The sequence below is a fragment of the Setaria viridis genome, chromosome 4 (genome assembly GCF_005286985.2).
Source record: "Setaria viridis chromosome 4, Setaria_viridis_v4.0, whole genome shotgun sequence".
NCBI lineage: Eukaryota > Viridiplantae > Streptophyta > Magnoliopsida > Poales > Poaceae > Setaria > Setaria viridis.
The window spans coordinates 29133254-29145208 of NC_048266.2; the positions used below are offsets into that span (position 1 = coordinate 29133254).

An 11955-nucleotide genomic window follows, 5' to 3' on the forward strand; every position below is an offset into this window, starting at 1 on the left:
CTCAGCATCTATAATTCTTTCTTATTGCACCGCAGTGAATAAGACAAGGAGATGGTGGTTTTAGCATGTCTTGTACGTTGGAAACAACATTCAGGCAGATTTTCGCCTCTCATGGATGTAGATTCTCCAATAGATTTTTCCAATGTCTCCCATTCAACTATGAAGGTTTTATGCTTGCTTTTGTCATAGTTCCTCCTCATGGATGCATGATGCTCGCAGCTTGATGGCTATCACCTTGTAATAAGTTTGGACTGATTTTTTTCTAGAGGCTAAGCCAGATATTTTTCCATTATAGAAAGAGTACTATAAATCCCAGCCTTCATTCTTGCCCTTGACTTTAGAGTAACGAAAAAAAATTCACCATTTACAAAGCTTTATCATGCTTGCCCTTGAGACTTTGTTAGATAAAAAAAGTCCCAGTGAATAAATAGGGCATGAACAAATTCTACTAATAATTGCGCTCTTGTAATGTTCCATGGTTAAATGGCTAGAATGCCGTGTAGGACCTCGCCACATTTGGCTATGCGTGGAATACCCAAACTACGCCCTATGTACACTGACAATACATAAGTAACCAAAAATGGAAGGAGAAAAGGATATGTTCTTTCAATAATCTCAAGAGCTTTGCTGCCAGATTTTGGTCCTATCTTTGCTGGAAGTTCAACTTCTTGATGCAGACTGCGTACATGAATGCGAAGAACACTGGAAAGAGCACAAGGACCGGCGCAACAACTGGCATAAAATTCCTGTGGTATCCAAAATGATGTGTTACGTAGTAACTGATTGTCTGTTTTTCTCCACCGGGGACTGAGATTTCCTCTTCCAGGTCTCCGTATTGTGTCACTATGAGCCCATAAACAGTCCATGCCAGTGGGCAAATCCAGTAGTACCAGATCCACCATCTGGGAATTCTCTGAAACAAGAGTGGAGAAAAAAAATCAGCTTTTGTAATACTACAGAAAAGGATGGCAGGAATTGTTTGATTGAAGAGACAACTAACCGGTCTTGGAATGAAGAAGCCTGAGAAGAGGTTGAAGAGCGAATAGAAAGCTGCGGCAAAGATGGCTGCAACCTCATGGTTCGGTGAGATTGAGACAGTCATCATGCCATAGAAGGTGAAGTAGAGGAAGGAGAAGTAGGAAATGAAGAAGAACCAGAAGAACTTTGCAGCAGTCCATTGTAAGCTCATCATGGCGTATATGATAAGGGTGTAGTAAGTTGTTTGGACAAACACATAGGGGATCTCCATGACAACCTGCAAAAGCAAAATTTGAGTGACTCTAGAGAGCGAATAATACCTATCACTGTGTTTTATAATAGTTCTATGGTGTTTCTTTACCTGAGCAATGGCATAGGGCAATGCAGAGTACATCCCAGCAGCCCTCTCTCGGTAGAAAACTGTCCTCTCAATTGAAACAATTGGCTGCACGGTTGAGCAATTGTTGATACCAACAAACATCACAGCTGTGTACATTCCTCCCATAACAATCCTGAGAGTGTTTGCATCTCCCCTGCAATAGAAAGCATCAACACTTTCAGATGCTAGTAAGTTAGGAACAAAACGATCAAAGATGAAGAGAGTTAGAAAATTTACATTTTGGTGCCTATCCTCCAAAAAATGGAGCCGAGCAGCAAGGCAACAAACAAAGTGAAGAAAAATCTAACAAGGTTGTAATCCGGGCTGCGCCAATAGGTCAGCCACTGTTTCCAGAGGCAGGCTTTGAACTGTCCTATTATGGATTGAGAGTACTGTGTGGCGAAATAAAGATCTGATGTTCCTGGCTCTGGTTGACTCAGCCGGTTCACCTGTACCTTGTTTTGCCTGGAAAAAATAACATCGAATTGCACAAGGAATCAGTTATTGAACCTGAAAACATACTGCATACACAGCTAGCCGAGAATAAAGGCAACATATGTTTTTTAAAAAATGGGAGCATAGCTATCATTTACTTGTACAGATCTGATGTTTTGTAGTACTCAGCAAAATCCATCTTTAGTCGCACTTCAGCAGCAATTGAACTGACTTCGAGCATCCATGTCGCAGGATTGTACTTATCTTTGATTTTAGGTACTCCAGGAATCGCCTAGTTGCATAATTGAACAGCAGATTAGATATTTCACTTTAATTTTTTATTTTCACCCTTGCTTTAAATTTACTTATGCAAAAATAATTTTTTGCGCGACATGGAGCTTTATTTACCTCAAAATACTCAACCATTTTCTGGGAGTTGCGACCCAATTGTCCAGAGTAGATCACCTGGCCTCCTCTTTTCAGCAATAGCAACTGCACAAAAGAGCTCAGGTTAACATCCAATAGTTTAAAAGGTGGAACAACTTGTAAATGCTACTCATACCCACCTCATCAAAAGCCTCAAAGATATCAATGCTTGGCTGATGGATTGTGCAAACCACTGTCCGTCCAGTGTCAACTGTGTTTCGCACTGTTCGCATGACAATTGCGGCAGCTCTTGCATCAAGGCCTGATGTTGGTTCATCCATGAAGATGATCGATGGGTTGGCGACGAGCTCCACAGCTATCGTTAACCTTTTCCTTTGCTCTGTTGAAAGCCCTGTGATTCCCGGTAGGCCAACTAAAGCATCCTTCAGATTGTCGAGCTCCACTAGTTCCATAACTTCATCCACAAATTGCTGCAACCATTGAGATATGTTATATGTGAGTTTGGTAAAGTGCGATGTGTAATTTACTTTAAAAACAAATAAAAAAAATGTTATTATTTGCACTGTTTCTTGTCATATCTTTCAAAACTCAAACTAAGAGGTCCTAGTGACAACAAAGAATACAAACTTCTTAGTCCATTTATCTTACTAGCAGACATTTTATCTTCCAAGCAAAGATATCAAGCAAATAAAAGAATAGTGTCAGGATGGGAAAAGGACATGACTTACAATCTTGATATCATCAGTGATTTCTTGATCTCCAATCATTTCAGGAAGGCGCAAGAAGGCAGAATATATCAAAGATTCCCTAACTGTGACCTGAGGAGAATGGATATCATTTTGCTCGCAGTAACCAGAAATCCTTGCAAATGTGGCTTGGTTCTTGGGATAGCCAGCAATTCTGATATCACCTTCAATATAACCCCCAGTCTTTCTTCCAGCCAAGACATCCATAAGAGTAGTCTTTCCAGCTCCACTGACACCCATAAGTGCTGTTAGCACTCCAGGCCTGAATGACCCCGTAACCTCACGCAATAATTGGAGCCTGTTATCCTGCACTCCTTGTTGTTTCATTTCCTGGGCAAACAATAGAATTCAATATCAATTTTCCATGTTCGAACGTAAAAGCGCATTCAGGATGGTGAGAAATGGGACAGGAAAAACTGGTGAGAATAGATGAAGGTGAACTCACCGCAGGCATGTCGACATAGTAGTTCACATTATCAAAAGACATGGCAAGAGGGTTGAATGGAAGAACCATTCCTCTTCTTGGAGCAGCTTCATTGCTGCCAACGGACATGATTCGTGAAATCCCATTTGATGAAGAGTTGCTCAGACGCGCACTCAGTCTCATCTCCTTCATTTCCTCTGTAATAATTAAACCTCAGATTAGAAATTGTCATTTGTTTTTCAGCTTCACTTGTAAGCTATGACTTTTGTCAGAGTTGCTTACTGCTATGACCACCGTCCCTTGATTTTGTGCTGCCATTTCTTACTGTCCGATGCCCATTGCCTTCCGCCTCCTCTGCAGTTTCTTCTGATATAACAGCTTGTGGCTTGCCGAGAGCTGACGATTAAAGAATAGGTGAATTAGATATCGACACAAAAACTATCACCAGCAAGTTTTTATTTTAAGGATGACCAACAAGGAATTAAGATTATAGTTTAGGCACTTACGGTTCAGATACATGAGTGACAGTGTGAAAAGTATATTGAAGAAGATGGTGAAACCCAAGAGAGCTGCTGCTCCGATCCAGTACCAGTTTTTGTCAACAAAGATGTTGGCGCCTTCAAGCATAGATACACCTAGTCTTTTCGGAACACCACTTTGGTCCTATAAACATCAGCACAAACACCTTGTCAACAAAAATATATATTTGTAAACTAGTGAAAATTCAGCATAGTAGTGAGCTTACCAGTACGAACTTGTTCATCCACCGAGGAGCATAGAATTCATTGACTGCTAGAGCATTAAATCCATACATTAAAGGTGAAACCCAATAGCCCCAGATCCACCATTTAGGGATGAAATCTGTAGAAAGAACTAGTCAGCAAGGCTAAAATATTGATCTATAGAAAAGTGTGAGTGAAAAGGGAAAAAGACAAGTAATGGACCTTTTGGCAGGAGAAAGCCTCCAAGAACAAAGAAGATAAGAAGAGATAGTGCTCCACCAGTGTGAGCAATGATCATGGATCTGCAAAGTCCGGCGGTTGCTCTAAAAAGCCCACCTGCCATCTGCTGGATCAAAAACACGAGCAGCAAGTGCTTGAAAAACCTGCACGCAAATACCACAATTTACAGTTATAAACTGTGGTTCCTGGAATATAAAGTAGTAAAAAGAGAAGGACAACTATTTTTTGTACCTGTCAGCCTCTGGAGCAAACCCTATGGTGTAGTATGTGACAAGAACCCAGACTATAGATTCAATTATGGAGAATGGGATTCTGAGAACGACATTTGGTAGTGTGAAGACCCAAGCAGGGTAAAAGAGGAGGTCCCTGTGCTTGTAGAACACTGGTAACCTTGTTATGGCCAAAGAGAGCTCCGCAAAACCATTGAACATATTGACTATCAGACTAAAGAGTAGTGCTCCAATGTAGACAAAGCCATCATCTACATTCCTTTGATGCATGTGGGTCCTTAGAAACACCGTTGACGAGATGAGGGCTACAATGATGAGCTTCAGAGTTGACACAGACAGACAATGAATGTCAGTCAATAGCATTGGGACTTTTGAGCAGTGGCACGAGTGAGACTTGCAAAAGAAGTCTGCTTACCTGTATAGTCTTGAAGATGTACACAAATGAATTGCGCTTGATAAGGAGCCACTCCTTGTCAAAGGATGCCTTGAGAAGTTCTATGGTTGACACCGAATGTTTTGAGAATACAAGAGCAGCTTGATGGCAACGGCTCTTGTCAAACGGCAGTGAGAGGTGGTTCTCTAGCTGGAGCCCGACGTGGAACCGTTTAAACCGCTGTGCAAATTCTGGGACCGAAATGTATCTGTAAGGCCTTTGCTTGTCAGCCCAGTACTGCTCCTGATCCTTCCTTGATGTCACCTGAAAAGTAGACAAAGAAAAGGTTCTCGTGCAATTCTTAAACTGGAACTTTCAGAGACATAGCAAGTGATTACTAGACAAGTGCTGAATGCTACCTCCTGAAGAAAGTCTGCAGTACCCTTGCGCTCAGGGCAGCGGAATCCACAGGATTCAAAGAACTCGAGAACGTATTCGCGAGGTCCCTGGTAAACAATTTGGCCTTCTGACAGTAGGATGATGTCATCGAATAGGTCGAAGGTCTCAGGGGCAGGCTGAAGGAGGGACATGAGGATGGTGGCCTCGCCCAGGTGCACAATTTGCTGGAGACATTTGACGATTTGGAATGTGGTGGAACTGTCCAATCCGGTTGATATCTCATCCATGAATAGCACCTTGGTTGGGCCAACAATCATCTCTCCTGCATTACAAAATAGCAAAGTTTATTATTAAAAAAATGTTCATAAAAAATTTATCACTTAGCGCAGGCACAACTACTGCATCCATTAGGGCTCCTCTGTAATCAGTGGCACTACAGTAATTTTCTGTCAGATTTTGTCCTGTTCGTTTTTAATCATTTTAGAACTATTATATATTACATTCACTCATCTAACCCTACAATGCAGTAATTTCTACAGAATAGGTTGCCAACGAGAAGGCTAGAAACTCTTATCATGTCACTATGCCAGAATCATGACATGTACACTAGAATTGTATTGTACGGAGTAGTATGCTTTCTCTTGTACTCTTGAAGAGAAAAGGAGTGGTTACTGTTTGGATAAGTGATCATCCAACAACCATGGAAAGCCCGAACCACAAGATGCAGCGTCACAAACTGCTGCATTCCGATCAAATGCCCATGTATTTGATGTGTGGACCTCAAAGGCACGGCACAAAAGCACAGGATCTTTTATTTTTATTTGTTGGAACCACAAGATGTGACACTAGAATTGCGCTGTCAGCCAGGTTTCAGTCTTCTAGGAATGCCATACGCTTGAGACTTTCGAGTTTCTTTCAGGAAAATTACATGATTAAACTCCCAACAGCTTCTAATTTTCGCATAAATCCAAATTCGATGTCGATTCAGGCATCTGCGCTGCGCCCATCACACTATAAAGTTCAAACCAGAAAGAAAGAGACAACCTTACCAGCCCCACCCCTTTTTCTCAACATCAACGTGCAGTGAGCATGACATAACGCTGAGCAAAGCAGTTAACAAATATTTACCTGTGGTGACACGCTTCTTCTGGCCTCCGGAGATCCCTCGCTGCATCTGGTCACCGACGATGGTGTCAGCGCAGATGTCCAGCCCAAGTATCTGCACCCAAGAACAACCCAGACAGGCAGTGAGACATCCCATCGCGATCAAGGCAGTTACACATCTGATGACACTGGTAGAGCGCCATTAGCCGGTGTCAAACTACTCAGTTAACGTCTCGAAAGCGACTGTTACCCGCGAAAACCCCTTTTTTCAAACCTCACCAACCGTCCATCCGCCCTGACCATGCAAACTGTGCCGATGGCAAAGCTAAGAAAAGGTGGAAACCTCTGGCTGGGCATTTCGATGAACACGTCAGGTGGGACGATCTGGTGACGCCAGCGCTCCATCGCCGTGAGGCCAGGTTGGTGCACCAACCCCCTGCATCCAGAGCTGCTTGCGGCAAGACCCCACCAGGAATGGAGAATGTGTCCCCCAAGCAGGTCAAGGAGATGGCTTGGCTTGGGTTTAGTGGTCAAAAGATTCAGGAGTGAGCAAACCAACCCACTGACCAGTAGTTATCCCTGGACCTTGGTTCAGCCTCAGCCTCAACTACTCGGTGGTGTGTGTCAGAGTAGTGGACTTGGTGATGGATTCTTCCTGGAAAAATGCTCCCCTTCCTATCTTCTCGTTCACCTAATCATGGCACCACGATCCACAAGATCATACCTGTTTTCGCGTGCGCCGTATGCGGCCATGTCTGACGTCTCTACCGTCTTTTGCCCGTGATTGGCTACTGGAAGCAGCATTGGGTTGTTGCTGTGGACAAAGGGCGGCTTTTGGGTGAACTAGTAAATGTCGTCGTTGGAGTCTTGTGTCAATGGCTCAGTGGTCAATGGTGCTGTCAAATTTGGAGTGTGCGGAGAAAGTAATTCTTGGTTCTTTTTATCTTCTGGAAGATATTGAACCCAAAAAGTTACTATCTGATATTGAAGCGCTCAACCCAGAGGTCCTTGCATCGTCAAAAGAAAACTTTTCATTGTGGACTTATGTCCCCAGGCTTTGCTCTCTTTCGGTAACTTTCGTCGATGAAAATAGATGCTCAAAAAAGTAGAGTAATGCAAGATAGAAAAAAAAAAGTTTACAGAGCTACAGGGCTCTTACCCTGAGAGTGTAATCCGTTTGGAGACTGCTCTGCACTCCTTCCATTGAAGTGGCCTGGTATAAACATGATGAATAATCAGTACATGTGCACAAAAGAAAACGTAGACTACAAAACAAAGCAGAGTTGGGTGCTATTTCGCATGATGTAGTTTGATGTTATGTCTCCTGGGCTCCTGGCACTAAAGTACTTCGTATGGTGTCCCACTTAGCACTTACTGGGGCCAGATGACATTAGATCTGAAAATTACATTTTGTTAGTGATAACAACATGTTTTCGTCGTTTACAGAGGAGCAGATTCCGTGGTTTGAGGTAGGAGATGTCCCACTTGTTGGGAACGGAATTTGGGACCATGATTTGAACGCCGCAACTAAATTTTGCAGCTTCTTCATGTCAGTTTCCTAATTCATGTTTTGCCGCGACAATCTTTGTGCATGCTGATAATAACAATACACTAGCCCATATTCTTCTGTGCCCGGACCCTACCTTCATGAAGAGGTCGACTTCAGGCTCCGGCCGGATGCCTGCCTCCTTCTCCCTCCTCGTCAACTCGGTCATAAGATCTGCTCGATCATCATGGTTAATTGTTCTTCAATGATTGTGTGTTCTTCACGATTGATTAACGAAGGTTGGAAAGCCAAGCAATGCAATGCGTACCGTATTTTGTGCCGACGCCCTGGCACCTGGCTGAGAAGTCGAGCGTCTCCTTGACCGTCATCTCGCCGACGTGCACGTCGGTCTGGCTGATGTACGCCGCCGTCTTCTGGGGCACGAACTCGTCCAGCGCGAACCCGTTGTACGTGACCTCGCCGGCGCACCGGAGCGTCGGGTCCAGCTTGCCGGCGAGGGCGAGCAGCAGCGTCGTCTTCCCCGAGGACGGCGGGCCGAGCAGCAGCGTCATCCGCGACGGCCGGACCACGCCGGAGACGTCCTTGAGGATGGTCAGCGTGGCCTGCCTCCCCAGCCGGATGCCGCAGAGGCCCAGGGCGCCCTCCGCGATGTTGCGCGCCGTGTTGATCAGCGTCGGCAGCGCGCGGCTGCCCACATGGCACTTGGCCTCCACCGTCAGCTGCTCGAACCGCACCTCCACCGTCGGCAGCTCGATGCCCACCCTGCAGCATTTGTTTTTTTTTCAATTAATTATTTTCCCGAGATAATTGAGCAAAAATGCCTTATTGGTTCATGTACAGATTCAGCAAAATTTCATCGAATAACTTTTATGTGGAGACGGAAATGATTGGGGTTGGGTTGCATCATTGTTGGAGTAAGCTAGCTGCTGCTCTGTAGAGGTTTGGATGTCAACTTTTAAGCAAACCTTTTGGGACCAGAGGCAGACTGAACCTGTTGTTTTGGAATCATCACATCCAAAGTGCACGCTTTATAATTCTTTTTTTAAAAAAAAAATTAAACTAGTGTGCTGGTCCTAACTTGGCAGTGCTCCTTCCATAAAAAATGTCATGTTTAGTCCCAAAAAATATAGAACCAACAGTAGTATGTGTAGGCTACAAACATAATGAATACTCTCCATCAATTGATCCGTGAGAAACCTCGTCATGGACATGTGGTGGATGACCTCATTAACAAGGCTCCACTATGTATAGTTTTTTTTCCTTTTTTTTTGTTTCTGAAAGGCCCCACTATAGTTTGGTTTCAGTACAACGGCTGGCTATTTGGGTTTGTTCAACTGCAGTGGCCTTGTGACACAAGCACTCAACAGGTAGCCTAATTGCCCCTCAAAGCCAAGCAATTGCAATGGAAATTAAGGGGCAGAAAGGGAGGGCCATCTGTCGTTTCTACTAGCGACACCCCATCAGTCTATTCATGGTGGGTGCTGGTTACCTCAAGGACAATGTTCTAGTCTTCTAGATGGATATATGCATAAAGGAGGAGGAACCATATTCTAGCCAACACATTAGAACCGAGAAAGAAAGAGCAAAAGGTAGTTTCTTTCTGAAAACATGGTAGAAAAAGTAGTTTGAATGAACCAAAGATTGCTTCCATATTTCAAAAAGGGTACATGACATATAAATGTTCATTGATTCTTTGTTTTCCTTTTTCTTTTTCTTTTTGTTTTTTTGCAAACGTGCTGTTTTGAGTGCGTACACTCTTGGAATTGGAAGGACGGACAGACTGAAGGTCCCTCTCCGATTGTACGTTTGACTACCTACTTATTGAAGACAACACTCGTGCTTATGGCCATAGGAAAATTTTAAATTAAATGCGATCTTTTTTTGTGTGTGTGGTTTGTGTTGGCAGCCTGCAGAGCAAGCAACTGAACTGTGCGTCAGTGGCCTGTTGTGCACGCGCGCCCATCGATCTAATTCCGAAAAGTGTGTCTCAACTCTCAACTGTGCTATCGATCGATTATTATTCACCTGCGACGGCGATGAAGCGAAAGGAAAGCAACACAAGAAGTGAGGGAGGGGGCACCTGTCGATGCGGTTGCGGAGCTTCTGTAGGAAGCGCTGGTTGTCCTCGTCGGCGACGCGGAAGACGCGCTCGATGAACTCCTGGCGGTCGCCGACGTCTAGCTTGCGCACGTCCACCTCCTTGAACTGCTGCTTGCCGCCGGGCTTGGCATCGTTGGCCTCTGCCTCCGTGGAGGAGGAGAGGATGGCGGTGCGCACGCGGTTGTAGGTGGGGAGGCGCTCGATGGCGGCCCAGCGCAGCGCCTCCTCGTCGTCGTCGCGGCCGCTCCGGCCCCCGCGGCTGCCCCCGCGGGACCCCGCCCACGGGTGCGGCATGAAGGCCTCGTCGACGCCCCACGCCTCCATGCCCATGCCCCGCCCGATGCTCCGGCTCATCCGCCGCCCCGACTCCCATACCTTCTCCATCGCGCTCTCCATATCGATCTCTGGTGGCTGCTGTGTGTTCCCGGCGCGGCGGCCCGGCGGTGGTCACGCCGCTCTCGTGCTTCTCGCCTCGCTAGAGACACGGCTGCTGCTGCTGCTGGTGGTGGTGGTGTTACGTGCGCGCGCGAAGCTGCAGGATGGGCTCCGCTAGAGCTGCGTACGCACGTCAGTGCGGCAGTTGGTGGTGGTGCCGTGCGAGCTCCATGGTCGAGTCGAGCCTCTGGAATCTCTCCCTGCGTGTGGCGTAGTTACAGAGGGAGGGGAGGTGAGGGGAGGGGAGGGAGGGAGAGGAGTGAGTGGGCAGGCGAGAGAGAGGGAGCGCGGGTTTATATGCGGTGCGTGCAGGTGGCGCGCGCGGGGAGGAAACTAACGTGGGTTGGCTGGCAACTGATGTGTTTTAACCAGGTTTCGTTGCTACGGGGGCCTTTGCTTTTCGGATAAAAAAGACGGTGGTGACTGTGTGTGATTCATGTGCATGGTGTTGGGCCGGGTTGGTGTGGGCGGGGAGGAAGCCGGAAGGGGGAACGGGGAAGGGGGTGTGGACTTGCGGCGGCAGGCGCGGTTGACCTCAGTGGACCGCGGTGGGTGGGTGCAGGCATCGCCCAGGAAACCGGCGCGGTAGGTGGGCACGGGTACGCGCCCTGGCAGAGAGAGATGGCTGGGGGGGGGCGCGCTGGTGCGGTGCGGGTGCGGGGTCGGCCGGGTGGGTGTGCGAGAGCCGAGCCCCCGAGGCCCTGAGCGAGAGGCCGAGAGCAGAGCAGCGGGAGCAAGCTCGGAGCAGGTTGGCCACCGGCCCACCGACATCGGCGGCCGGCTCGGGGTCTTGCCTGTTTCGGCTGAGGCACTGAGGGCGGAACCGAGCCCCAAGCCCCCAACCGAGCGCCCGGGAACGCCGTGCGGGATTCCGGGTCCCGGCCGGCCGGATAGCTCTGTGCCTGCGGCGCCGTGCGTGTCACCTTGCGCGTGTGGTCATGTGGTGGTGCTGGGGGACGTGCGTGCATGGCGCTCGTCTCAGCAATGTGCGAATGGATTCGCTTGCGTTCCCAACAGTTCAGTGATTACGGGCCATAATTTGCTGCACACGGCTGGTTTTCCTTTGTCTATATTCAGGAATCTAGCTGCTACTACTACTAGATGCACTGACCCATTAAGAATTTCCACGGCGTCTTGTATCTAGTTCCCGTCGTTTTCTTTTTCCCGCCATATCTACGAGCTCGTTTTGCTGAAAGTATATTGCTGGGATCCAGTAACCATCACCAAGCCAGATTTGGGCACTGTTCAACTTACTATGACTTCAATTTTGGTCAGCAGCACAGTAACACCACCAGTAGCTACAAATGGGATTTTCTTCCCTCGTTTGGATAGAAAAGTAGTAGTCCTTTCAAATATGGCTACTACTTCACCCAAACGATTTTTCATGATAAGAAAAAATCTTTGCAGTACAAGTTAACCATACGAGTGGAGTCTCAACAGTTTGGGACACATTTTTGAATGTTGCAGCTTACAACTATGAGGGGCCAAATAAAGGG

General features: G+C 46.8%; 1 protein-coding gene across 2 annotated transcripts; it reads right to left on the reverse strand.

Annotated features, from left to right (window-relative positions):
- Positions 1-301: 301 nt before the first annotated feature.
- On the reverse strand, positions 302-10732 carry LOC117851587 (ABC transporter G family member 42). 2 transcript variants are annotated; one of them, XM_034733425.2, is made up of 21 exons: positions 10005-10732; positions 8232-8686; positions 8061-8137; positions 7577-7630; positions 6442-6532; positions 5334-5635; positions 4957-5238; positions 4543-4859; positions 4294-4454; positions 4095-4210; positions 3856-4012; positions 3632-3745; positions 3371-3546; positions 2908-3255; positions 2359-2649; positions 2201-2284; positions 1951-2084; positions 1595-1822; positions 1340-1511; positions 1001-1255; positions 302-913 (listed from the first exon to the last, which is right to left on the reverse strand). In XM_034733425.2, the coding sequence occupies exons 1-21, from the start codon at positions 10418-10420 to the stop codon at positions 644-646; spliced, it is 4500 nt and encodes a 1499-aa protein (XP_034589316.1). In that variant the 5' UTR covers positions 10421-10732; the 3' UTR covers positions 302-643. The 2 variants fall into 2 exon arrangements, with proteins under 2 accessions (XP_034589316.1, XP_072149323.1); XM_072293222.1 differs by having other exon boundaries at positions 1001-1511.
- Positions 10733-11955: the final 1223 nt, after the last annotated feature.

Excerpts from the sequence above, each read along its gene's own strand:
- LOC117851587 (XM_072293222.1), bottom strand. The coding sequence starts at position 10,420 with ATGGAGAGCGCGATGGAGAAGGTATGGGAGTCGGGGCGGCGGATGAGC. Across the intron at positions 5,239-5,333 it reads CTGCAGACTTTCTTCAGGAG|GTGACATCAAGGAAGGATCA; the intron begins GTAGCATTCAGC and ends TCTACTTTTCAG. Across the intron at positions 4,013-4,094 it reads GGATGAACAAGTTCGTACTG|GACCAAAGTGGTGTTCCGAA; the intron begins GTAAGCTCACTA and ends TGATGTTTATAG.